Below are 27,063 nucleotides of genomic sequence, written 5' to 3'. Positions count from 1 at the left end.
ACATTATTTTCCTAGTCTCTCTTAATGTTTGTATTAAATCTTCTTAAATAAGATTTGTCTTTAAAAGAAACTTCTTAAAACATATAATTTTCTCCACTTTTTTTATTAGCTTGCTCAGAAGCCTTGGGTTGTGTTTTACTCTGGGAGTAATGAAGCTGAGAAGCTTCTATTTACCCAGCAGTTGTAAACTTTATAACCAGTCTAGACACAGATGCATCTGAGTGTCTGATTAATTCTTTCCAAGGAGGAAAGATTTCCTACCAATCCACATGAAAAAGGGGAAAGTTATTCTGTGCTTCCTTTGAGTCCCTGGAGTATTTTAGTGATGTCTTCCCCCAGCTATAAACTTAGTTGTGAGGGACACAATATTCCTAGCTTTGCTGAGCCTGTTTTCCTAGGCAGATTTGTCATCAGTTGGCCATAATTTAGGTACCCATTAATTGACATGCAAAGTACATATGACAGGCTGAGAGACGTGATAAGAGACATGCTCAAACAACCCTGGAGGCATAAATCGAAGCCAGAAACAGATGGTAGCGTAACGGAATATGTTATGAGACACATACACGGAATAATTACTAAAAACTCTGTAACCAACCACACCTATCTACATAGTGACACATATGACTGCTGGCATGCCAGAAATGACAGTGTTCATTGGAATCTGGTAGAGTGGGAATACTGGGGGGGGAGGTGTGCAGGGAGGTTAAGTGTTGAATAACATCTTGAAAAAACAAAGGGACAGAGTTTAACAGAGTAGTGTGGTCAGAGCATACTCAGAGGCCCTTGATCTAGGAGACATGAATCTTTTAGGATATATCAATTTTATCTCAGTAAAGCTGGAAAAAAAATCAGGGTCAAAAGCACAAAATAGCATGGTATCCTTGAAGGGCACAGTAGATCTAGATGCTTGAAAGAATCAGCTGGGTGGTTTCCATCCATATATTTATGTTATCAGAGTCAGAAAGTGTGATCGATACTGAAGACTAGGGATGGTTAGGGGTAAATGTGTGAGACATTGTTCTTATTCTCACATTTACAATATAGTTGGAAAGATTTAGCAAACTTTTCAAAAACTGACCAGCAGTAAAAGATTTAAATAACAGTTTAAGACAATTGTAAACAACATCACAGTGTTATACTCAGGAGACACTTCAGGCTGTTGTGGTGAGAGAAGATAGAATATGAGATGCAATTGAGATATGGCTAATGGGGTTAGGTACTTAATGTCTGAGTTATGACATCTCACCAATTATAAGGCTTGAAAAATCTTTTCTACACCACCTTCCTCATTCTCCCAGCGGACCTGCTTGAGTCTCTATGCCTAAGGAGAAGGAAATCAGTTATTAGGGTCAAGATGGGCTTATAGTGACAGGAAAATGTGACTTCACCTGTAAAAACTTCAAGTGAAATTATAAAAGCCCAGAGATAGTCAAAACAACACAAGTAATAGAAAATTGTTGAACACTACATCTAAAACTAATGACGTACTATATGCTGGCTAACAGAATATAATAAAGGAAAGAAGGAAGGAAAGGAGGGAGAGAGAAAAGGAAAGAAAGGGAGAAAGAAACAAAAAAAGAAAGTTACTCAAAATAAAGAAACCAATGGCAAATGAATGCCCAGAGCATCAAAATGAGGAAATCTGGCTGGAGTGAAAAGCTGTGTGGCCCTGTTATTTTCATCCTAGTAAATTATTCAGCATTTCTCCTCCACTGCTGCCTGTGGGATCCCAGCAGTGGTGATGGCTGAGCATTTTGGCATGAGCATAAATATTCTGAATCCATATGTATGCGGGCTCTTTATCAATCATTTTATTGATAACCTACATAATACTGCAGATTTTAATTGAAATAGTAAAGCAGGGCAAAAGCTTGCTTCATCAACATTATTCCCCCAAAGTGACAGTATTATGATCCTGACATTCATCACAAATTGATTTTCATCAACTCGGTGAGAATGCCCTTATTTAACACGCAGGCTCTGTTCTGTTAGAGAACACCTCAACTCTGACTCCAGGTTTCAGTCTCACTCAAGTTTTATTTAACACATTTCATGAAAAGCCATGTGAATCCCCCAAACTCTATATACATGGGACACATTTTAGCATGATTCTGAAGCTAAATGCTAGCCTCCAGAATTTCTGGACTACTCTACCAGTCAGTCCATCCTGTAAGACTTTCATTCAGTCTCTTAGCTTTAAATTCCACATGCTTGCTAATGATCTCCCAAATAAGCATTGCCATCCTTTTTCTCTTCCATGAGCCCCAGACTTGTGTAACCTGCTGACTACTTGATATTCCTACTTGAACGTTGAATAGGCACTTCAAATTCTGTGGATGTTAGGGCTAAATTTGTATATCTACCCCAAACTTGTTATCTTAGCTTCCCCATCTCCCTAGCTAGCACTGCTAATTTTGCAGGTACTCAAAAGTCTTAGGTGACATCCTCCATTCTGACTTTTTCCTTATCCCCACATTCAGTCTACTTCAAATTCTATAGACTCGATGTCTAAAAGTTATCTGGAATCCATCAACTTGGACTTCTCTCCATCTCTACTGGCCACATCCTACTCCAAACCATCAGTACCTTCCACCTGGACCACTGCAGCTGCATAGAAACTATTTCCCTGTTTCTACTCTCAGCCTGTATTAACTGGCCTCTGCTACATAACAAAAAAACTTTATAGTCTCAATGGTATAGAATAATAAGCATTTATTTCTTGCTCACATATCTGCAAGACATTTGGGAACTCTACTGCTTGTATATAGACCTTCTGGGGCTTCTCTGTTCCACTCATCTCATTCTGGGGTCCAGGATTGCCTGTCTTCTACACTGCTTGTCCACTGGACTTAGATTAGTGACTAGTGAGTAATGTGAGCTTAATGAATAGTTGAATTAATGACCAAATGGGCAAACAGTTCTTCGTTTGCTGTCTGTGCTGCCATAGTAGTTTACAACATATGGCCAGCTCCTTCCACTGTATAAGTTAGAAAGCCCTAAGGAGGGGATCATTGTCTCAACTACTTGGAATGACTCAGTTCATGCAAGTTGCCAACCACATTTCAAAGTTGGCTTTTACCAAAAAAAGATTTTGGGTCCTGGCCATCACCCCTACACTGTGATTCTGTAAATATAAACATTCTATATGCCTTTTTGCTGGGCATTTGCTCCAGTATTCTTTCTTACCGCACCAAGACTTGACTGGGGATTATGTTCTTTTCCTTAAGACTGATTGAAATCTGAGGAAATGTGCAGCCCAGGCTCTTATAAACAGAGGCTGATAGCTGATCTGGTAATGATCTGGTAACGGATAGTCACCCTCAGCTCTCTATCTTGTCATTTCAGATATCTGCCTTGAGTCTATTCATTTATTCAATGGAGTCTATTCATTTATTCAAAGTTTTTTTGAATGCCTATGATGTGTCAGATGGTAATAAGATGCTTGAGCATACAGCGTTAGATAATGTGGACATAGGCTCTGTTCTTATTAAATAGACAGTCTGGTGAGAAAAACAGACAGATACAAACCATTCAGTGATTAAAGGAAGAGTGCAGGGTGTTTGAGAAGACCTTATCCTCTAGGGCTTCCAAGGGTGAAGTGGAGCTACCTAGGTCAAGGGTTTATGTGAAGGTAATGGGAAGAAAGGAAACATTCCAGGCAAGGAAACTTGAAACAGGGACTGTAGTTAGAACATTTAAAGTAAGAAAATTGATGGGCTGAAAGTAAAATCATTGCATCACGACTAATTGAGAATGACTGCTTCAGGGTAAAACAGGGAAAATCATTGCCACTTCCATCCAACTTGTCAGGAATGTTGAAAGAAGAGAGTAATGTGAAGACAGTGTTGAGAGCCTTTGAAGAAAGGCCCTGAGAACCCTCACACTCTTATTAAGCTCATTATTCATTTTGGAACTCAAGCAAAACATTGTTCTAAGCCCTTGGGCAAAACTAGTTTACCTCAGATCTCTTTCTCCCTTGAAAAATGCCCTCAAGGTCAGTATTCAGCTTCCCTATAGCAGGTTTGTTTGGCAGTCCGTCTTGCCAAGCTACAGGTAATTAGGAAAAGAATGTTCTCTCTCTCCCCTAATTATGCCATCTTCTCTACTTCTGTACCTTGTGCAGCCCTTGGAAATTCTCTTCCTTTGCCCTCTCTCCAATTAGCAGCAATGGTTGCACTCCAGGTCCCTCCTCTTGCAAGGTGCACTCTGCATCCCCCATAGATGTCCACAATTCAGTAATCAAAGGATGGCTCCCTGGGTCAGTTGTAACAGCTCACCCAATTAGCTCAGATCTGAAGATCTGAGATCTCAGGTAAAATAAGGTTAACTTAGCAAATGAATTTCAATAGCAAACTCAGTATAGAACTCAGTCTCAATTTTTCAAATTCTTTTGTATCTTGTGGTCCATGCCCCATCAAATTCATGATACCAATCATTGTGGGAAGAGCTAGGCTGATGGCAGCATCCTGGTAAAGACCATAGCTGACCCATAAGTGTTTCCATCCTGAGAACCGCAAGAATCACAGTATGGTTTTAAATAAGCTTGAAAAACAGGATTGGAGGGGGGGCGGGGTTTGTCCATTTTTGATACTTAAAATTTCCAAGTTTTAGCTTCATTATTATAATGAAAAGTGACAAATGGGAGCATGAATTAAAGTTTTAGAGGCCAACAACATTTGGAAGTAGTGAACTTTGAGTTATGTCCATAAATATTTGAGAGATTATTTACTCTCAAATACATAGATTCTCCTCGTGCTTTTCTTTAACTGTCCCTCCTGTGATTAAATTAAGTCAAGTATAAATGCTAGGTTTGACCAGTGGTTGACTGACATAAGAAAGCATGGCCCTAGGGCTTAACATCATCATTTTATCTTCCTCAAATTGCAGAACATTACTTGGTTTCTCTCTTTCATTGATTCTTTCCACCGTATTGTCACTGTGATTATTTTAGCCTTTTTGCATCTCCTGAGAATTTTCTTCATGTGGATTCTGGTTTCATAAAAACATTCTGTTTTATCTATTAGATGAAACTTGGAGAAGAGCTTCTTCATAAAAATTTTAGTCTTTTAAAGAATTGAGTTATAAGACAGTAAGTGCATGCCAGTGGGCTATTCAAATTCAGTTGAATGAAATATTTTCTGAATCTAGTTACACAGTGCTAAAACTTACATGGTATGTATTTATAATCTTGAATTTTACTTGAAATGCAGGCAGTTGGGTGACAAAAAAGGATGTCAGCAGGCCAAGCTCAAGGCCAGGACTATAGCTGTGATATAGGGTGGGCTTTCCAGAGCCATGAATCACGTCAAGTGTGTTCAAGTGTGAGTTCTTGTGAGAGCTGAGTGTAAGTTGATTTCAAACACCGGGGCAGCAGGCTCAGCCCTTCTGATTCTCTGGACATAATGGAAGAAATTTCTGCATGTGGGGTAGACTAATAGACTCCAAAAAACCAGAATGTGCATGAGTACCTCAGTAGGGCAAGCAAGACCCAGGGAGGCAGTGCACCACGTTTGTCTACACAGTGATTTGCTAAAAAGCTGGAAGAGAAGCCAAGGTTTCTGGGTTCCCATTCTACTGCTCTACTTACACCACTTCTAAGTTGATTTGTAGAAGTTTTCATTAAACAGAGCTTAACTCCTATGATGGTTTTAAAATATGTCTATAAATTCTTCAGTAGCATCTCCCTCCAAAAGATAGATTCATCTCCCTTGGAGTGTGAGCTGGACTCAGTGAGTCATTTCTAATGAATAGGGTATAGCAGAAGTGACAGAATGCAACAAGGTTGTAAAAGGCATCACAGCTTCTACCTCATTCTCTCGGATCATTTGCTCTGTGGGAAGCCAGCTGGTGTGTTGTGAGAACACTCTGGCAGCCCCATGGAGAGGTCACATGGTGAAGAACTGAAGCCTCCTGCCAACAGCTGTGTGTGTGTATGTGTGTGTGCACGTGCGCGCGTGTGTGTGCATGCGCACAAGCACAAGGAAGCTGCTACTTCATGCTGAGTCACGCCTTCCTAAGACTGCAGTACTAGCCGACACTTTGACGGTGTCCTCATGGGAGACCCCATGCCAGGACCACCTCACATAGTTACTCCCAAATTCCTGACCTACAGAAACGATGAGATAATACATGGTTATTGTGTTAGCCTGCTAAGATGTGAAGTCATTTTAGGCAAGAATAAATAATTACGACAGCAGTGCATAAAGATGCAACCTCTGTAAGTTCAGTCCTCCAAGGATATCTGATGATCTTGTAGAAAAAAATTTTCGTCAGCCTTCATCCAATACACATCAAAAAAGGCTTTTCTCAGAGTCTTAGCCCAGGGATAAATTCTCAACACAAATTAAGATTTCATCTGAGACAGAAAATGTGTTTCATGAAGTTGTTTGAACAAGCTGTAAAACTGCTTTCGGTGACAAGTATTTTCTCTGAGAGGCACTGGCTCCCCCTCCCTGACTGTTCCCAGTTCCATTGCTTCATCACCGCTTTGGGAAATGAGCCCTGTCTTAGTTGTCCACGTTCTTCCAAAGAGATAGACCAGCAGAATACAATTCTCCAACATTCAGCTTCCCAGAGATATACTTAGGAACAACCAAGACGTCTTTACCAAGTAAATTATCTGGATAAATAATGTCAGAAATGCCCTGATGTCCATTCACACAGACTTGGTTGTTTTGAGGTACATGTTTAGACTCTGAGAAGGCATCTGGGAGGCTGACATGTTGTTTCCTCAGATGTTAACTGAGGCACATCAGCTCAAATTACCATTTTACCTCTTCTCAGGGAAGGAAGGAGATATGTTTTAGCAGCCTCTCGTGGAGTTAACAAAGATGTCAAGTTCTCTGTCCTCTGAGTCACCCGTGACTGAATCAATAATCTGGGAAAGACTCGGTAGTGCATGTCTCACTTTCTGAGCATCTAAATTTGTGAAATAATCACAGCACAAAACCCTGAACTTAAAAGTAAGATTATGTTCTGTAATGGTTAATATTAATACTTCAAAAAGTAGGTCTGGACTTAATTTATCAAATCTCACCTTTCTCTCTATCAGTGTTACCTCCTAATTTAACAAATGAGTGACGACGAGCTCAAGCCAGTACTGTTCTCCCAACCTCGCCAATTAGAAATAAAGTCTGGGGTTGTCCATTCCAATAAAAAGGAAATAATGCCCCTTTTCACTTAGGTGAAAGTGTGGAAGAAAATGCTAGTGTCGTGGTCAAGCTGCTCATCAGACGCCCGGAGTGCTTCGGCCCAGCCCTGCGAGGTGAAGGAGGAAACGGTCTATTGGCGGCCATGCAGGGCGCCATTAAGATCTCTGAGAACCCAGCCCTCGACCTCCCCTCTCAGGGATACAAGAGAGAAGTGTAAGTGAATGGAATTGCCTTGTGGCACTGGTATAGCTGGTGAGCTCCCAAAGAAGGTCAGTACCTGGATTATTCAGGAAGTGTCATGTCAGTAACTTCCCCCCTGGTGGGGAAAGCACAGGTTCTTTATAGCTGTAGTTAAAACATTTTAAATCACTTTGTCAAGCGTATCGCTGTTTTGACTGTCCCCATAAGCCTAGTGATCGGGATCACCTTCACCCCTTTGCACTTCTCCTATTCAACTCCTGCACCAACAGGCAGATCAAGACATCTGCAAGCTCTTTCAGCCACCACCACACCTCCCTACGGCAACACTACAGAAGGAAGCTCCAGAAGCTAAAGGCTGGACTGACCAAGGTTAGGGCCACGGTCTCACTTCAGCCCATTCCCTTCAGAATTTAAACCTCAGTGCCTCCTCTCTTACCTTGCTTTTAAAAAGAGGTAATACCCTCTACTTTCTCTTCTGAAAGTGTTTTGCTTTAACTCCTTAGGTTAACAAGAGGGCTGCAGGATGTGAAAAACCACAGCATCAATAATCCCGGTATCTAAAGATTCAGGATATAGTTGGTGATTATGCCCAGATCCTTTGGCTTTATCACAGCCTCTAGATTAGACCCCAGAATCTAGAGAATGGATATGACCCAACTAGGGCAATTCTCTAGCCAGATGGGGTTTTTGTTTTGTTTTGTTTTTGGTTATTCATTCTGGTAGGTGATCTGGTAGAACTAGAAAGAACCCAAAACATAATCTTCCTCATGGTACATGAGAAAAAACTGAGGCTGGGTTCATATAGCTTGTTAGCAACAGAGCGAGGGCATGGACTTACCCCTCCTGACTTCTTGTCTCGTATGCTTTCCATGTACATTTGAGAAGGGAAACGGAATGAGTGGTTGGTAGGAGCTTTGGGGATTACTGTGCCACTCCCTGGGTACGTATGGCCTGCAAGCAGCTCATGGCAGTACTCGGGCCTTAAGGTTCAGAGGACCCTAGGAATACCACAGACAAATATCTGGGTCCTTTGAGCTTACTGATTAAAACCACCTTGTTGGGAGAGGAGGCGTTCCGGGGAGAGGCTGTGTGGTGCTCAGGATGAGCAGAGTGTTTCCATGTCAAGCCGCTCCTGTCTAATAACATAGCCTCACCTGCCAGACTACCTCACATCTCTACCATGTTGGTTCTCTCTCAGCAGCATGGAGGACAGTGAAGATGAAGAGATCGTGCACATGGGCAACGCCATTATGTCTTTTTATTCAGCTCTTATAGATCTCCTGGGCCGCTGTGCACCTGAAATGCACGTGAGTTCCCAGAGGGCAATTTTGAGGGGCTTGAGTGAAGAGCACTGGAGGTTCCCTGAATGTAATTTCTTCTTCAGTCTCTGGCACTTGCTAATGCGCCTTTCTCTCAGTTCCTTCCAGCTAACATCAAAAGTTGTTTCCCTCTCTTGTAGCTGATTCTGCAACCTTCTAAAAAAATGTCTCCTGAGCAAGTCCCTGTGTGTGTGATTTCTCTGTGGTGCTAGTTGGACACATCCCCCACATATTCTATCTCAGAAGCTCCTTAAAAATTATGTTTCCATATCCTTCAATAGAGAGTGTGACCAACTTGATTCTTGACTCCGGCCATTAGGACACTCCGCATGGAAAATCCTCTTTTCTCAATGCCTGTGGTATGAGACAGAAAGGTGGTCTCTCTCCATGGTTCATTTTGATTATTTTTCCAGAGATAAGCTTTGCAGGCATCTGGGAAAAGATGGTTCTGTTTTTATGGCATGCTTCTCGGGCCTCCAGTTTTAACCTAAAAATTTGTGTTGTTCCTCTTCCCTTTTCACCTCTGTTTGGGGCAGAAAGAAAGGGACTTTATTTCACGGAAGCCCTCAGGTCATAAGGGAGGAAATAATTGCTTTTTCTATCAAAATGGAAAATGTTTAAAAAGTTTTTAATTACAAAATATACTTGGTAATTCTGTTTGATTTGCTCATTTGAGTCTCTGACATCTGCCTGCCTCTCGGGCCTGCTCATTGCATTTGGATTATTCCAAGGTGTCTCCCCAAAAAGTGCTTGCGGTGCAGATTGGGTTGATAGAAACAGTGGTATCTGATATTGATGAGATTGTGTATTTGGTCACTGACAAGTAAGCAGTAGATATGTTGTATTTTTTAGAATATTAACAAAAGACAGGACACATTCAAGTAGTGGCTTTCAAACTTTTTGATGAAAAAATTGTTATAGCTATAGTAAGAAATAATACCTTCCATTACAACCTAGTGTACATATATTCCAGAAGCAAAATTTACCCTTACTGCAGACACTGTACTCTAATATTTGCCATTCTGTACTAATCTACTTCATGCTTTTGAATGCAAGTCACAACCCACCAATGTGATTTTACAACCACTACTTGGTTATGACCTGTAGGTTAGGACACTGCACGAAAGCATCCACTCTTATCTTTCTTCTAGTATGTCATGGGTTTGCCTAAAACACAATCTAGCCCGTTTGCAAATCCATGTACATGAGTTTAGGGAGACTCTTACGATATGGTAGCATCTAGATTAAAAGTACTGTGGATGGAAGAAAGTTTAAATCTTGATAGGGGAGCCTGATCAGAATTCCTAACTGAAGGTTCTGGTTCCTACTATGTGATAAACCAACCTTCTCCACGAGGCCTATCTTCATCTTCATAAAGGCATTGCTATGCCTTTAAACAAATAAAGGAAGCTTGAAAGGGAGCAAGGGAAATACTGGGGTGTTCTGCAGTCTGGGAGCAGGATGGGACAGGTGTCAGCTCCCTGATCACCTGTCATCACTTCCGAAAGCAACGGGCTTATTCTCAGGAAGACCCCCTCAGGGGACTGCTGAGCCTGTCAGAGAGCCCCATCTGGGAAGGACGTCCTTCCTTCCTTACTGCCCCTCCGCTGCAACACTTTACACATACCCCTTCTCAGCACCCGTCCCTTGGGCCCCTATTCTGTAAGTGGTAGTGGGACAGTAGGTGCCATCATCACTGGCAGCCTCCCCTTTACCCACAGGAATGGGAGGTGGCAGTAGGCTAAGTGCAGAGGCATTGTTCCCCTGGGGCCTCCAAGAGCCCTGTCCCAGCACACCTTCCAGCTGACGGGGGCATACTGCAGCCTGAGCTCATAGCTGTTCATTTCTCAGCTGAGAACGTGTGCCCAGGCGTGTACCCACTGCCCCCATGTCCCCCATGTTCCCCATGTTCGGGGGGTCAGGGTGCTCCTGTACATGCTCTTTGGCCCCTTCGTGGTTGAATGCATCAGGTTCTCCATCTCCAGGTAACTCCACTGAGATGCTCACATCCTCTGTGACATCCAAATCCCTCTTGCCCAGCTGCAGGCCAAGCATTAATCAGACTTTTAGGAAACGAAATTCATCAGTCATTTCTCTGTTTCACTGAATTCTGAAGTCGAGAATTGTGGCCACAGGGTCAACACTTCCGTCGTGGCCACGGAGGGCTCCCGGAATTGCAGTGGCACCGAGTGGCCCCAGCAGCCCCCCAGCACTTTACTGCAGAGACTTGATCCCATAACTGCCTGACCATTGTCATCACAGCAAAGGAGTCAGATGACCACCTTGGTCAGAGTTACTCCCTCATAGCATATTGTGGGAAGTCCAGAGAAAGCTCCCTTTTGCCCCATGACCATAAGCGTCCGTGGCAGGGAAGTACAGAAGTGCACCCGGCCTTAAGAACAATGTCGCTGCCGGAGGTTTGGATGTGGGGTGGGGAAGGGGTGTGGGAACCCCCTTAATCTCATTCTCCAACCCTGCATTGCAGCTTATACAGACAGGAAAGGGAGAAGCCATCCGGATCCGGTCAATCCTGCGCTCCCTGGTCCCCACTGAGGACCTGGTCGGCATCATCAGCATCCCCTTGAAGCTGCCGTCCCTAAACAAAGGTAAGAGAAACAGCTGAAGGCTGAGTCCTGCTGGCTCCCAGGGGGCCACTCGCTCAGGGGCAGGACTGTCTACCGGATCCGTGGTTCGTCTGTCCTTCCAGGCTCCTACTTGTGGGGCAGGCAGCACTGGGGAAGGTCTTGCTCTTTTTCTGGAAGCGAGGAGTTCTCTCCTCCTGGCTCCAGCTGGCTGCTCTCTCCTCTGCTTCCCTGTGTCCGAGGCTCCTGCACCCTACATCCTGTGGACAGGGCCATTATAGACCTCACAGTCATCTGAACGCACTAACCCTCTGGAAGGAGGCTGATGGAATGGGACAAATGAAAGCCCTCACCTCAGTCCTCCTCCTCCTTTGCCTCAGTGTTCCCAGACTGTGCAGCCAGGTAAGGCAGCAGATGGATAGGGCCTAACTTAGGCTCCCTTCTGCCACCGTCCCATGGACCTCCTGGCCATGGGTAGAAAGAGTTTTTCCTCAGTGCTACTTGGATGCAATCATCAGTGTTAGCTTTCCCAAACTTACACTTTCCAAAAAGCATTCCTTTCTCCAGTTCCCTCCATCTGCTCTCCAAGCAATTTCTTTCTGGCAGGTGGAGGAATTGAAAAGATAATATGACTCTGACAGTTATGGTGTTTCCCAAACTGGTGTTCCAAGGAACATTTTTTTGTAAAAAATACTAATTCGTGTATATGTTAAGAAGTTTGGAGTCAAATAAGTTTGGGGAATGCTTTGGAGTGTATCACATTTTTTCCAGCTTTATTGAGATACAATTAATACATAACATGTAAGTTTAAGGTGTACAATGTAATGATTTTATACATATATTTATGTATGTGTGTATATATATTTTGCAAATGTTTACTACAATAAATGTAGTTAACACATCCTTGACCTTACATAACTGTCTTTTCTGTTGTTGTTATATTGAGAACATTTAATCTCTTTCGCAGAAACTTTCAAGGATACGATACAGTACTGTTTACTGTGGTCACTATGTTGTACATTAGATCCCCGGAATTACTCATCTTTTAATCAAAAGCTTGTGCCCTTTGACCAGCATCTGCCCATTTTTCCCACCTCCCCTCACCCCTGGTAACTAGAAATCTACTCTATGTTTCTATATAATTTCCATGTTTTGAGATCATACATATGATTGAGACCATACAGTATTTGTCTTTCTCTGACTAACTTCATTCAGCATAATGTTCTCAAGGTCCATCCATATTATTGCAAACGGCAAGATTTCCTTCTCTCTTATGGCTGAATAATATTTCTCTGTGTGTGTCTGTGTGTGTGTTCATTCACAGTTTTTCATCCATTCACCCGTCAACGGACACTCAGACTGTTTCCGTGTCCACTACTGTGAATAGTATTGCAGTGAGCATATGGGTGCGGGTATCTCTTTGAGATGGTGATTTTGTTTCCTTTGAGTATATACTCAACATGGAATTGCTGGATCATGTGGCAGTTCTGTTTTGGTTTTTTTTTTTTTTTTGAGGAATTTTCATACCGTTTTCCATAGCACCTGCACTAATTTATGTTCCTACCAACAGTGCACGTGGGTTCCCTTTTCTCCACATCCTTGCCAGCATCTGCTCTTCCTTGTCTTTTTGATAATAGCCATTCTGACAGGTGTAAGGTGGTATCTCACTGTAGTTTTGACTTGTATTTCTTGAAGCTGAGTGATGTGAGCATCTCTTCCTGTGTCTGTTGGCCATCTGGATGTCTTCTTTGGGAAAATGTCTATTTATGTCTTCTGCACATTTTTAATTGGATTATTTGGCATCTTTTGCTTTTGAGTTGTATGAGTTCCTCATATATTTTGGACATTAACTCCTTGTCATATACATGGTTAGCAAATATTTTCTCCCATTCTGTAGGTTTGGGGATAACCTATTAGGCTGATGAACTTGGATGTCAAAGATCTCCTCAGTTTTGGGAACTTCTCAACTATACTTAAATAAGCTTTCTACTTTCCCTCTCTTCTCCTCGTGGGACTCCAGTGATGTGGATTGTTTCTCTTAATGCTGTCTCATAAATCGCATAGGCTTTCTTCATTCCTTTTCATTCTTTTTTTTCTTTTTGTTCCTCTTACTGGATAATGTCAGATGATCTTTCCTTGAGCTCCCTGATCCTTCTGCTTGGTCCACTGTGCTGCTGAAGTGCTCTGAACAATGAATTCTTTCATTCAGTCATTGTATTCTTCAGTTGCAAAATTTGTATCTGTTTTTTTTTTTATGTGTTCTACTTCATTTTCTTCTGGTATTTTCCTGATTTCATTTAATTGTTTTTCTATGTTGTAGCTCTCTGAGCATCTTGAGAATAATTATTTTGAATTCTTTGTCAAGTAGTTCATGTATCTCCATTTCTTTGGGATCAATTACTAGAAGGTTACTGTATTCTCTTTGTGGTGTCCTGTTTCCTTTCTTCTATGTGATACCTACAGCCTCACATAGCCACCTGCACACTGGAAGAAGCAGACACCTCTTCCAGACTTAAAGGACCCACTTTGGTAAGGAAAGACCTTCACCCTTGGGGCGGGGGGGCGCATATTAGAGCATGCTGTGAGCCCAGATACAGTGGGACAGGGCACCAAGTACAGGGCTGGGTATTGGCTTTGGGTATGGGGGCAGGCGTCTGATGTTTTAGCAACTCAGGCCACTGGGGTCCACCACACTGATAATTATGTGGTCCTTGGCAAGTGCTGCGGGAATCCTCAGTAGCTGCCAAGGCTCTTGGGGTCCTCAGCAGTAAGTCCACATCTCACAACTAGGAACGAGGTCAGGCAGTGGTGGTAGCTGGAGCTGGTGGTGTGTACCCACTTCACTGCAGGGACCAGCCGCAGGTGCCTGTGTAGTGGCGTTAGCCAAGTGCAGGCACACGTGGAGAGACAGGAGCCAGTGCCAGCAGCAAGGATCAGGGCAAACTCTATGGGTTCACTAGAACCTGTGTACACCCTGGCTATTGGCATGCATACCTGTAGCTGCAGGGTCTTACACGAGTGCACCGCAGTGGATGCCAATGACAAGACTCAGGCCAGTGGGAGGCAAGTTCATAGTTGCAGGTGCTAGTGACGAAATGAGCACAGCAGTGCAGGCCACTGACCCGAGGCAAGGCCAGGGCTGGGCCCACAAGCATCTGTGGTACCCTGCATGTCAGGGTGCACGCCCATGGCTGCAGGATCTCACCCTGGGTGTGTGCATGGCAACAGAAGCCAGTGATGAAGTCTTCCCAAGGGCGCATAGTGCTAGGTAGCGGCCACAAGGGTCTCGCTGACATCTTGAACTCACACAGCTGCAGAGCCCAGGACTCCTTGCCAGTGCAGATCCTGGGTTCTGGCAGGGAGGGAGATGGGAGTGGGAAGAGAACCAGGGGGCTGGGCATCTGCAAACACAAAACCTGAGAATCTGCCAGGGTTTCATGGTGGCTATGCTGGCTGTTGGTTTCTTCCATGGCGAGAGCTGCTGGGGTCCTCTGCAGAGCAGGTCACTGAAAGCCACAGTGGCTCCCCTGCGTAGCTGGAACAGATAGCCCTTGCCCCTCTTTCTTGTCCTGAGACATCTCCGCTTCACTGGTCTCTAGGCGGGGTGAACCTGAAGGGTGTCCTTTATGTGGTGCCCTGAAAGGCTAGAGGAGGTGACTGTTCACCCCATTCTCCTTTCCCAGTGAAGAGAACTCTTTCTAGCTGAGGAGTTCCTGCTTGGTTGGCACTGAACGGGGATGAGGCCAGCGAAAGGCATCCTTACCTTTTTGTGCAGTTTTCTCGGGGTTTGTGTTCTACTGTGTTGCTCAGGTTTCTCAGGTAGACTCCTGGCCTCTCCCAGGAGTGTTTTTGTTCTTGGATAGCTGTCTAATTATTGATCTTTGTGGGAGACAAAGGCTGAGATCTCCTACTCCTCAATCTTGGTGACATCAGTCTCAAAAATAACACGTTTATCATGAAGAACATTGAGACTATAGAACCTTTGAAAAATCATATGATAAAGCAAATGTTGAACTTAGTATTGCCCAAACTTCTGAGCACAAAACATCTTACAGAAATAATGTTTCTCAGGAGCATCTGGGTGGCTGAGTCAGTTGGGTGTCCCAACTCTTGATTCGTATCTCAAGTCTTAATTTTAGGCTTGTGAGTTCGAGCCCCGCATTGAGACCTACTGAAAATAAATGGATGAACAAACAAATGAATGAAAAAAAATAAATTAAACAAAAGTAATGTTCCCCAGAACACAAGGTGGGTGTGAGATGAATTCAGCTGTCGCTGTTCAGATCTGGCTCCCCCTGGTGTCCAGGAGAGAAGAGGCAAGCAGCTTCCTGTCAGGAGGATCCCTTCCCTTCAATGCTTTCTTCCTAGGCCAGAGCCCTCCCCTGCGTGATCCCTGGGCTAAATGGGGCTCCGGGCTGGAGAGCACTGAAACTTCATGGCTCTCAGGGTGACTTCTGAAGTACAGTATGTAAATATGCTCTTTCTTAGCTTGATCGCTTAGGGGCTCTTTTCCCTCATTTTTGATGTTAACGTAACATTAGGAGGTGGACTGTTTTTCTTTTGTGTCCTCTTTCAAACTCCTGTCTTTATTCTCCAAGTCAAGCAGTTTTTGTTTTCTTCATGGTATTCCTCACTTCATCTTTGAACTTTTTTTGATCAAAATAAGATTAGAATTACTGGATGAGCTGTTCTGGTTCACCTATATCAGGTAATAGTTTCCAAATACAAAGAGGGTAGTTCCTCAGTTTTGCACTATTTATGATGTGATGGCTACAGACAAGACACACTCTTAAATTTCACCTACCTTACATTTTCTCCCTTCCTTTCTTGTGTCTTCAGTCAACAAAGCAAAAACTCAAGCCCTGTTTCCCAGCATTTGCCCATTTCTGTGGCGTAAGTCCTCTCACCATGGTCCATTGCACGCTATCAATATGTGTCCCTGAGCCATGGAGTTGGAAAGTTGGTGTGCACATGGCACACCATTGAATTATATTTCCAACATGCAAATAAAATAGATGGAAATAACCTCAAGAGTATAGTTTATAGTAAGACCTTTAGGAGGTGAAAAGTTTTGAGTATTTGTCACCTTCCTAAATATAATTGACTTAATTGGAAATTTTAGTTTTTAATAGTGAGTATGTCTAACAGCTGGCTCAAAAAAATTCCGGAAATGTAAACAGCCAGCTTTCTCAAGGCAGTATCAGCTGGTTCCAGCACAATATCGTATTCCTATTGCTTGTTAGGATAACAAGGCATAGACAGACACGCTCCGTGTTGCCTTTGAGACTGTGGAGTTAGAAGAGGGGACGTGACGTTCTCTGTGTCTTTCAGATGGGTCCGTCAGCGAGCCGGATATGGCAGCTAACTTCTGCCCCGACCACAAGGCACCCATGGTGCTGTTCTTGGATCGTGTTTATGGCATCAAGGATCAAACATTTCTGCTCCACTTGCTAGAGGTTGGATTTTTACCCGACTTAAGAGCCTCTGCCTCTCTAGATACAGTAAGTGGCTAAAATAAGAAAAAACTATTTTTCCCGTCATTGTACATTGGTGACATTGGATTTCAAAATGAATGTTTTCTGTCTACTCATTGATTACATGTTAGCAGGCTGCTTTAAAGGGTGAGAAAAGAGAGGAACCAAGAAATGGAAGATCTTAATTTGTTGTGCCAGAGACTTAAATGTAGGTAAACTTGACCTCAAATGTTCAATCCAGGTTCCTCTGTTACAAGTTTAACAGCCTTGGCACTATCTGTTGTGGGGCACATCCTGGGCATTGCAAGATAGCACCATCCCTGGCCTCTGCCCACTAGATATCAGTAGCACCACCTATAAAACCAATTTTAGATCTTATCAAATGTCCCCTGAGGACAATATCTTCCTCAGTTGAGAACCAGGGCTTATTGCTTATGAAAAAGGCTGATTGGCAGAATTAGAGACTGGAAATACTTCTCCCACTCTCCTTCCTCAAGTTTTATGCACTGATCACCAGGAAAGATAGTCTCCAAGTCAAGCAGTTTGGGAGTGTTGGGCATGACAAGGTCAAGACCAGAGGTTAAGGGCAAACTCAAGTTTGAAAATCAAGGGTGAAGAATCCAGCATCCACAGACATCAAGACAGGAGGCCCCAAGAGTTATAAACGAACGATGCATGATGCCCCAAGTCAGGAACAGGGCACCAGGAGGGCTGGGTCCAAAGAGAAAAGAATAATTCAATCAGCATGAGTCTAAAAACATACTGCCAGTGTAAGGTTGCTTTTAGAGAGCCAGAAGAAGCAGGTCTTCTTAATCAGTAGTAAAGTCTCTCAAAGGCTCCCCCTAGCGTCTAACAGAGATAACAGTCTGAGCTCTGTGGTGGGTGATCCGCTAGATGGTACCTTAACTGGGATGGATTCCACCTGAATGGGTTACTCACAAATGTATGGGGTCACCCAGCAATGGGAAAGCTATACAAGCCCCAGTCTGAATGGGAGCGCCATTCCTATCTGTGGCACGGGGATAAGAAATGGCATATCCATGAAAGTGTCAGGGGCTTATGGTCCTTTTGGATAATTAAAACAATGCTTCCACAGCTACTTTTGTTTTGAGTTTTTCTATAAATTCCTTGATTTAAAAAACAGTAATTGTTTTAACTTGTGAGACATTCTCAAGGTTCCTGATCTGATCATTCGGTTGTTTCAATAGAGCAAATAAATGGCAAATGCTGTGCTACCATTTGGTGTTCCAATCACAAGCTTGTCTAAGCACCATCTGCAGCTCAAGAAGTTAAACATGCAGTTCCTCGGTACATGCATTCTCCTTGGAAAACTTTTAAACCACTGGAATCAAAGCTCTGTCCTTCCCCATTGTGACAACTCTATCAAAATGATAAATGTGAAAGATTTGCTATTTCTTTCAGTCTGATTACTGAATCTTCCCAAAGACAGACTTTTGATTATTAATAGGAATACCCAGAAATGTGTACAGCTCGAAACGGTTTATCACTTTATAGGTTATAGAAAATGTGTTATAGATCTAACAGCTGTGATCATCATAGGACATGATAGGAAAAGATTTCATCTTTGTGGATCTCAAGGTTTCTTTCGAAGTTCTTCAGTTTTCCAAGATGGTGGCTGAGAATGCTTTGACTAAGTGTCACTAAGTGAGCATTCCTTGTATCTAGCCTGTCTAAATGAATGAGAAAGGACACTGAGTGAAGATTACAGCAGAGTTTTAGAGCGGGTCCCAAGTTTCTATTCTGTATACCCTTTCCCCAAGTAAAGTTAGGTTGCCTTTAGTGACCTCTACCTCATGCCATTCATCAGCTCGTGAATGGCTCACAAAGCTTATAATTTAAGTAACGGGGGTCAGATCTCCACTTTCTGTCACTAAAACTGTCAGTGGTTTGATGGCTTGCTTGGCCAGTAACCACTTACTCATCTCAAAATCACAAGAGGACACTATTGAGTCTCCATAAGGTGAGAAAAGAGAGCTCAAACAGAATAATAATACAGTAGCTTGCAGCTGGCCTTTGCAAACATGGTAGGTTAGACTGGTCATCAGCTGATGTTAATAGGTTTTAGGATCTATCTTCAAGGGAAACAGGTGGTTGTGGAATGAGTTAGGGCCAGCCAGCCTTTGCATTCCTTCTGTTTGTTTTTACTTTTAACCTGACTTTGTATTTTCTCATTGAAAATGCCAAAGAGAAGTGGGTCTGCTGACAAGGTAGAAAGTTGTTCACCCTGTGGCTGTGAGACCCTGTTGTGAGTAAGCTGTCCCACCTGCTAGATGGGAGCTCCGAACTCGGGGTAAGCTTTGCTCTGTCTTTCCCAGGGAGATTAACCAGTGTCCCAATCCCCTTTCCCAGGTTTCCCTGAGCACCACAGAGGCTGCGCTTGCCCTAAATAGGTACTTATGTTCTGCCGTGCTCCCACTCCTCACAAGATGCGCCCCGCTCTTCGCCGGAACGGAGCACTACACATCTCTCATCGATTCTACGCTGCAGACCATATACCGGCTTTCCAAGGGACGTTCCCTCACCAAAGCTCAGAGGGACACCATAGAAGAATGTTTGCTCGCCATTTGCAAGTAAGTACCCCCACCCGCGTTTTTCACCTGCCTGGATGCTTCCCTGTCCACTACCTTTAATTGTGTAATTGAAAAACTGGCGAATCTAGTTTGAGGAAGCTTCCAGGCCTTAGCCATACACCCACCACTTTCTCAGTCATCTCCTCGAAGGATATGCTCTGTCCCTCCCCACCCTCTTGCCACAAGCTTTCTGATCCCCTCTCCCTTGAGTTCATCTCTCACTGTGGAGAAATGGGGGACACAGCTCAGGCTCTTGCCCTGAGGCTCCATGGACCAGAAGATGAGACTGTCTTTGAAGCAAGTATTCAGTGTTCAGATGAAGAACTCTTGTTTTGGTTCTTAAGATAGAGCCAGAAGCAAGTTTTTCCTCCGCAGCTTCTTCCTCACCCATCTGTGGATGGAATTCAGGCGGTCTTGAGCTGAACATACTTCTAAATTATGTGTGTGTACAGGCACTTTTCTGGGCAGAGAACTTGGAGGTGCTACTGGGTTTTTAAAAGGTTTGGCAGTCTACAACTAAAAGCTAAATCAATGTTGCTTATCTCGCCTTTCTCTTAGGGTTTACTTGCATCAACTACCAAGGCCGTGAGCTCTTTGATAATTTGAGAAATTGTTCTCTAATTAGCTACTGCGTTTGCCTGTTTAAGTCTTTTTGACAACAGAGCCTTATCCTAAAGACATGATTCCAATAGTGAGGATTTCAGGATAGTAGCTCAGAAGGCCTCCATTCCCTTCTGATCACACCAGTAGGTGGCCTCGGATTCCACCTGTGTACTGGTCAGGTCCAGCTTCATCCTTTGCAAAATTCAAGGGAAAACTGGCCCTTAGAGATGGCTATAAAATCCACTGCACCTTCTTTCTTTTATATTCTTTGTACATAATTATTACATTTTGAGTGTGCACAGGCCCTACAACCTCTTGTCACCCAGTGATGAGACTTTACCTTAGGTATCTCAATTCATTAACCACACATTTCCTCTTTCTATGTTTTAACTATACAGTTTACCCTTGAATAACACGGGTTTGAATGGTGCAGGTCCACTTGTATGTGGATTTTTTTCAATAAATACAGTACTCTAGCTGTATTTTCTTTTCCTTATGATTTTTGTCAATATTTTTCTCTAGCTTCCTTTATTTTAAGAACACAGTGTATGATACATGTAATAGAAAATGGGTGTTAATTGTTTACATTATTGGTGAGGCCTCCAGTCACCAGTGGGCTATTAGTAAAGTTTTAGAGGGAGTCAAAAGTTATACATGGATTTTTTTTTAAAGATTTATTTATTTGAGAGAGAGAGAGTTGGGGGGAGCACTAAGATAGAGAATCTCAAGCAGACTTCCACTGAGCACAGAGTCCGACAGGGAGCTCAATCTCATGACCCTGAGATCATGACCTGATCCAAAATTGAGTTGGATGCTTAACCAATGGCGCCACCCAGGCACCCTGGAAAGTTTTACATGGATTTTTGGCTGAGTGGGGGAGGGGTCAGCGCTCCTAACTGCCATGTTGTTCAAGGGTCAACTGTACTCACTTTTTTTTTTTTTAAGATTTTATTTATTTATTTGACAGAGATCACAAGTAGGCAGAGAGGCAGGCAGAGAGGTGGGGGGGAAGCAGGCTCCCTGCTGAGCAGAGAGCCCAATGCAGGGCTCGATCCCAGGACCCTGAGATCATGACCTGAGCTGAAGGCAGAGGCTTTAACCCACTGAGCCACCCAGGTGCCCCCTGTACTCCCTTTTTAAAGTGTGTTATCATTGCTGTGATTTACCTAAGATCTTACTTTAGGAGCTAAGTGTTCAGTGGCTTAGCTCTGGTGTATGGTTATGGATGAGTGTTTCTTTTTTCATTCTTCCTTCCTTCCTTCCTTTATTATTATTTTTTTAACTCAATCTCTCTGTTTTTATTTCACACTGCAGCCACTTGAGGCCTTCCATGTTACAGCAGCTCCTGCGACGTCTGGTTTTTGACGTGCCACAGCTCAACGAATACTGCAAAATGCCCCTTAAGGTGAACCTCCTCACTTTAACAGAAACACCGTCCATGGCATGGAGACTTGCCTTGCAAAACGTGAGGTCTTCACAACTGGGGGAGCAAAAGACACATTAAATGGGTGTGACTTTCTTAAGCTGAGGGCTAGCAAGATACAACCCACCTTATCAAACCCCTTCTTGAGTGTCTGGGTTGCAGAGAGTAAATCGTTAACTGCTTCAATTTTCTTTAATTGCTTTCCACTGACTAAGTGTTAGTTAGCAGAAGTTAATGAGGGGGACTTGGATTTTTGCACTTTGTACCTTAATTAGGTTTTCAGAATATCTTCAATCTCAGAGCTTTGAAGACTTGGTGATTATTCATTCAAGTATAGAACCTAAGAACTTATAGAACTCATCCATACTGTCTAGTGCCTTCTTTCTTCTTCTATAACAGTCCCTCTTTTTTGTTTTTTACTCTTATCCCTGTTTTCCTTTACTAATGGAAAGTACAGTCACAGAGCTATCTGTTATCTCCTTGATGATTTCTCATAAATTACAAAAGTTTTATCACCAGCACAGGGAGCATCTGGGTCTGAGTGGGAGTGCACCACAATCAGCTGCCCACCCAAGAGAACCATGTTTTTTATATTTTACCTAAGAGGCACCTGCTGTATTTGCATACTCATTGTGTCAGCAGTGGCCAGCCACATCTGAAAATTCTGCCTGGTGACTTAACAGAACTTTTCTTCTTCTCAGAAATAGTCCAAGCAAGGATTTCAAGATGCGCTTTACTGGGATAAACAGAATGCCCAGAATCCTTTAGTTCCATCCTCTGTCTCCATGCCCAGCAGAAAACAGCTTGTATATTGTCAGAGATTCCACTGCCCTCCAAGGGCTTGTTCTCTCGAATCTTAATCCCAATAAATGTTTTAGCTGAAAGCCGTGGTTTTCACAGTTCAACTTGGCATTGCTTCCTCGACAGTCCTGTACAGTCACCTGGATGCTGGCTCCTGAGGAAGCAGCATCAATAGCGTTCAGTGAGCTCACCTTTATGTCTTAGACCAACAGGACTTTTCTTAGAGGATGTGGATCCCACCTGCTGGGATGGGAACATCGGCGCTGTACTTCTGCCCTCTGCTGGCCACATGTGGAACTCTGGTAACATGGCCAAGCCGTCAGAAGGCTCAAGAGAAAAGCAAGGAAGGCCATGGGCAGAAATCAATGTAGAGAAAATATTCAGACCCACCACATGCTCTCATCATTCCCATAGCAGCATCACTGAGAATCTTCTAGATTTATAAACAAATGTCTCAGAAGGCGTTCTTCCCACCTTCAAGTGCCTGGAAGGTTTTTTCTCGTTGGAAGTAGAAACAGTTTCTCTTCACTTTCCAACTGCGAGGGGCACATTAGGAGGCACAGGAATTACAGGCGGATTCAGCTCAGGCTAGGGCTCATCAGGCAGGAAAGCGGCCCATTCCCAGTAGCTTCCAGGGGCCTCTCTGTAGCTCACGCAGCTGGTTCAGCAGCTGGTTTCACTCTCATGTTGGCTGTTTGCTCTTCTGTTCCCTGCATGGTGCGGACGCCTGCGGAACTTCTCTGCCCCACCCACTGGTGCAACCCTGTTCAACCTCCCAGCTTCTGACAAATCACTATGAACAGTGCTGGAAGTATTACTGTCTGCCTTCAGGATGGGGGAGCTACGGGCTAGCTGTGGAAGAAGAATTGCACCTGACGGAGAAGCTCTTCTGGGGGATTTTTGACTCCCTTTCCCATAAGGTAATGGCAGTACTTCCCAAACAAAGAGGGAGGGCCTTGATAACTGGGGAATAATCAATGCCTATGCATAACGATAGCTAATATTATCAGCCTTTGCCACCTGCGAGGGACAGTGCCAATTACTCCACAAGCATATTACACCATCCTTACCCCGAAATGTTCTGGAATAGGAACTCTGCTAATCGTCATTTCACAGGTGAGGAAAGTCTCAGAACAGCTGATCTTGCCAGACTCACAAGGCTGATACATGGGAGAAGGACTTGCAGAGAAATGAGAAAAATAAGTCCGAGGTTCAGTCTTGACTTACACGCCGCCCTGCTCCTCCCTTTCTGACATTGTGTGGCCCCTGTTAGTCAGCCTCTACCAAGTTCAGGTATAGAGGAGAAACCTGAACAGCTGCTGCGAGGTTGAGACATGGGATTTTTCGGAAGACCGCGTGCCGTTCTGGGGAAGGTTCTTCACAGCCACTCGTTTGAGGAGGAAGTTGAGTGAAAACGGCGGGCCTCTCAATCCCAAGCCTCTGCAGAGTCTGAGCGAAATAAGTTCAGACTCTCACACTTGCCTCCACTCCCCTTAAGTCGGGTTAATTAGATTTCTGACATCATCGACTTTAAAGGTGGAAAGGAGTCGGTCTGGTCTTCTCACTGAAGTCTGGAGCATGTGTATAGCTGCAGTTGGTGTTCACCTGCACTTAAACTTTCTTCATTCCAGTGTTCCTTTGGTCTAGTATGAGTAGATCAGAAGCTGCTCCTCACCCCATATTATTTGAAATTTCTTCTGGGTCCCACTCAAGAGAGAGTGGATGCGATATTGAGCTTCTGCTGGTGATACCAACGTAAGACCCATATCAGCTCGTGAGGGGACTTGCAGAGCTGCTTCTGCCCAATCCAGTCACAGGTTGGGTCAGTTTCTATAACCATCTATGGCAGACAAGTTTATAGACCACTCCAACCCTTAGATACACTTGCAATTAACTATTTGGGAGATAATGATTTAAACCTCGATTTAAGGTTTTTCAACTTAAAGCAACGATGACTTGAGGGCTTCGCAAGTTGTTGTTTCATCCTGCAAGGATCACTCGGTTTCCCCCAGAAAGTATCCAAGGATTTACACATTCCCCATTTTGGTTAACCTGGGCAAGTGCAAGCATGTTAATTTTTTTCTGCTGATTGTTGAGTGTTCTGCGTGGGTAGCTCTGGTTCTCATCTCTCTACTAACATGGCCTTTGTCTTTCTTCACAGAAGTATGACCCAGACCTTTTCCGAATGGCCCTTCCTTGCCTCAGTGCTATAGCGGGGGCCCTGCCACCAGATTATTTAGACACCAGAATCTCAGCCACGTTGGAGAAGCAGATCTCAGTGGATGCGGATGGCAACTTTGATCCCAAACCCATCAACACCATGAAGTGAGTCCAGAATCCTCTCTTAGCTGGTCCTATATCTTGTGCAGTGGCCAGTGTTTCTCTTTCAGAAGGTGGCAAGAAATGTACTTTCCTTCCTTCCCTCCAGCCAACACTGCTGATCATTTCCCTTAACACTACAAGTCATATCACACACTGGATTTTGTCCTAAACTCCTGAAGGTCTCATCCATCCATATCTGATTATATACTGTATTATTATATTCTGGGCTTTCTTTTGGGGGGGCTGGTTTATTTATTATAAGAGATGAATGTTCTCCACAACTAAATGTCGCCCAAGGCATTGCAAGACTCGCCCTGACAAATGATGCAATTAATTTATTAATGAGTTTTTTGACAAAATCTTCGTTCTTTGTGAATTAGGCCTCTATTGTTCTAATAGCATCGTACATCAAAACAACTCTATAAATAACACTCAGCTGAATTCCAGTAAGAACTCAGGGTATGAGGACAGAACAGCATGGGGTCCTTATTTGAAAGACTGGACCCACTCTTTGCCATGCTGGAATTTTGCTGGAATTTTGGAATAACCTTATAATAGCGTCTTTTCCTCCCTCCTTCTGGTTCTCCAGCATTCCTCCCTGGTATTGGCTAGGATACAGATAAAATATTGGGCAACATAGGCTCAATTTTGTCTTGTTACAGTTTTTTCCTAGTTGTGATGATGTCTTGCAGGTCATGCAGTCTTCATCTCTATTTTATTTTTTAAGATTTTATTTATTTGAGAGAGAGAGAGAGAGAGAATGAGAGAGATCACAAGAGCAGGGTGAGTCAGAAGGAGAAGGAGACTTCCCACTGAGCAGGGAGCCCAATGCGGGACTCAATTCCGGGACTCCAGGATCATGACCTGAGCCAAAGGCAGTCACTTAACCAACTGAGGCACGCAGGCACCCTCTAGGTGCATTTTAAATGAAGAACTCTAAAAATGCTTTAGATGGAGCAGGGGAAGCAAGACCTCCTGTATGAGCCCCTAGGACTTGTGTTTTGTGGCAACAGTTCTCATATGACAGGTGTCATAGGAGCCATTCCTAGGGGCTGTCAGCTTTGACAATGTATAAAATTCATCTTCGGGAAAATTAAGTACACATTCCATCAGCTGGAACCTTGAGCTGAGGGGATGGAGGGAAACAGAATTGAACCTACCGTAAAGAAGAGGTAAGGGGGTGGGACGCCTGGGTGGCACAGTTGGTTAAGCGGCTGCCTTCGGCTCAGGTCATGATCCCAGCATCCTGGGATTGAGTCCCATATCGGGCTCCTTGCTCAGCGGGGAGCCTGCTTCTCCCTCTGCCTCTGCCTACCACTCTGTCTGCCTGTGCTCGCTCGCTCTCTCTCTCTCTAACAAATAAATAAATTAAAAAAAAAAAAAAGAAGAGGTCAGGGGCATGGCAAATCACCAGGCTAGGGCCCAAGAGAAGGCAGACGTTGGCTTTGGAGAACTTCACCTTGTGCAAACATAAATGTGCTGGAGGATGACAGATGGTATTAGTAACCTGGATGCCTTCACAAACACTAGAGTAGCTGTTTGCTAATGATGTTCATGGTTCCACGTTATTTTGAGAGTTCCAATTTCTTCACATATACCTCTGGCACCAGTATGGTTCTTTGAGTAATATGAGTGACCAGAGCTATAAATTAAGCAGAGAATCACCTTATTGCAAGGATTCAGTGACTTAGTATCAAAACCTAGCAAAAAGCTGACTAACCAGGCCTCAGGAAGGACAGGAAACAAGGCAGAGTGACCAAATGAAGAACCTTCCAGTAGGATCTCCATTGGATGAATCAGCTGGAAGAGTTTGCTGCCTTAGTCTCAAACATCTCAAGATTCAGATTCCGATGCCAGGGACAGTGAGTCTGATTGGCCTAGTCGTATGCCCGTTCTTGGTGACTATTCACATAAGACTCTGTGCAATGTAAGACTTGTTTCTCAAAGGAACAGATGTCTGCCTTCCTAACCACATTCTAATATTTAAACATGAGTCACTGCATCCAAAAATGTTGACGACCACCACTATTTTGTAATATCTGCTCTTCTATCTACGCCTTTCTGGCATTCCCAGATTGGAGTGATGGGGTGACAGGTAGGGTCTTTGGATAAAGGGATTCTCCCTGTCTCACCTGAACTGGTGTGGCCCAGGAGCCAGGGTGGGTCTCTGGAAGCCAAGGGCATTTGGAGCAGCTGGAAAAAGGTAACCTGTGCAGCCGAGCTCCTGCAGGGATGTCCTCTGGTGAGATGGGGTGTGTATGTGTGTGCAGCATGCACACACATGGCGTGCCCAGCATGGACACGCCATCCCTCCACACAGAAGTTCACTGTTGGGAATCCAACTTCGGCTTTGGGGCAGCAATCCAACCTCTGACCGAGGATTGCTGGTGCTGGCCGTCTTCACCATACATCCAGCTCAATTGCTTGGGGAGGTCATAATGTGGTGTTTTGGGGTTTTTTCCTCATTTCACAGTTTCTCCTTGCCTGAAAAATGGGAATACATCGTCACCAAGTATGCGGAGCATTCACATGATAAATGGGCCTGTGACAAGGTAGGGATTATCATCCAACTGACAACTGTCGGGGGAGGGGG

At 43.9% G+C, this 27,063-nt stretch overlaps 1 protein-coding gene across 2 annotated transcripts in view; it reads left to right on the top strand.

Annotated features, from left to right (window-relative positions):
* The window catches only part of RYR3 (ryanodine receptor 3), a gene marked incomplete at its 5' end in the record, with an annotated part of 503,048 nt that overhangs the window by 374,889 nt on the left and 101,096 nt on the right, over window positions 1-27,063 (top strand). For both annotated transcript variants that reach the window (XM_080809903.1, XM_080809904.1), the window contains 9 exons: window positions 7,187-7,367; window positions 8,554-8,662; window positions 11,160-11,280; window positions 16,588-16,757; window positions 19,101-19,321; window positions 21,239-21,329; window positions 22,928-23,068; window positions 24,310-24,473; window positions 26,944-27,022. In XM_080809903.1, coding sequence (XP_080666029.1) covers window positions 7,187-7,367; window positions 8,554-8,662; window positions 11,160-11,280; window positions 16,588-16,757; window positions 19,101-19,321; window positions 21,239-21,329; window positions 22,928-23,068; window positions 24,310-24,473; window positions 26,944-27,022 — 1,277 coding nt within the window. The remainder of the gene's footprint in view (window positions 1-7,186; window positions 7,368-8,553; window positions 8,663-11,159; window positions 11,281-16,587; window positions 16,758-19,100; window positions 19,322-21,238; window positions 21,330-22,927; window positions 23,069-24,309; window positions 24,474-26,943; window positions 27,023-27,063) is intronic.

The sequence above is a fragment of the Martes martes genome (assembly GCF_963455335.1).
Source record: "Martes martes genome assembly, chromosome: 7".
In the NCBI taxonomy this organism is placed as follows: Eukaryota; Metazoa; Chordata; class Mammalia; order Carnivora; family Mustelidae; genus Martes; species Martes martes.
Note: the sequence above shows the minus strand (reverse complement) of the source record. Positions and strands in the feature narration are given on the sequence as shown.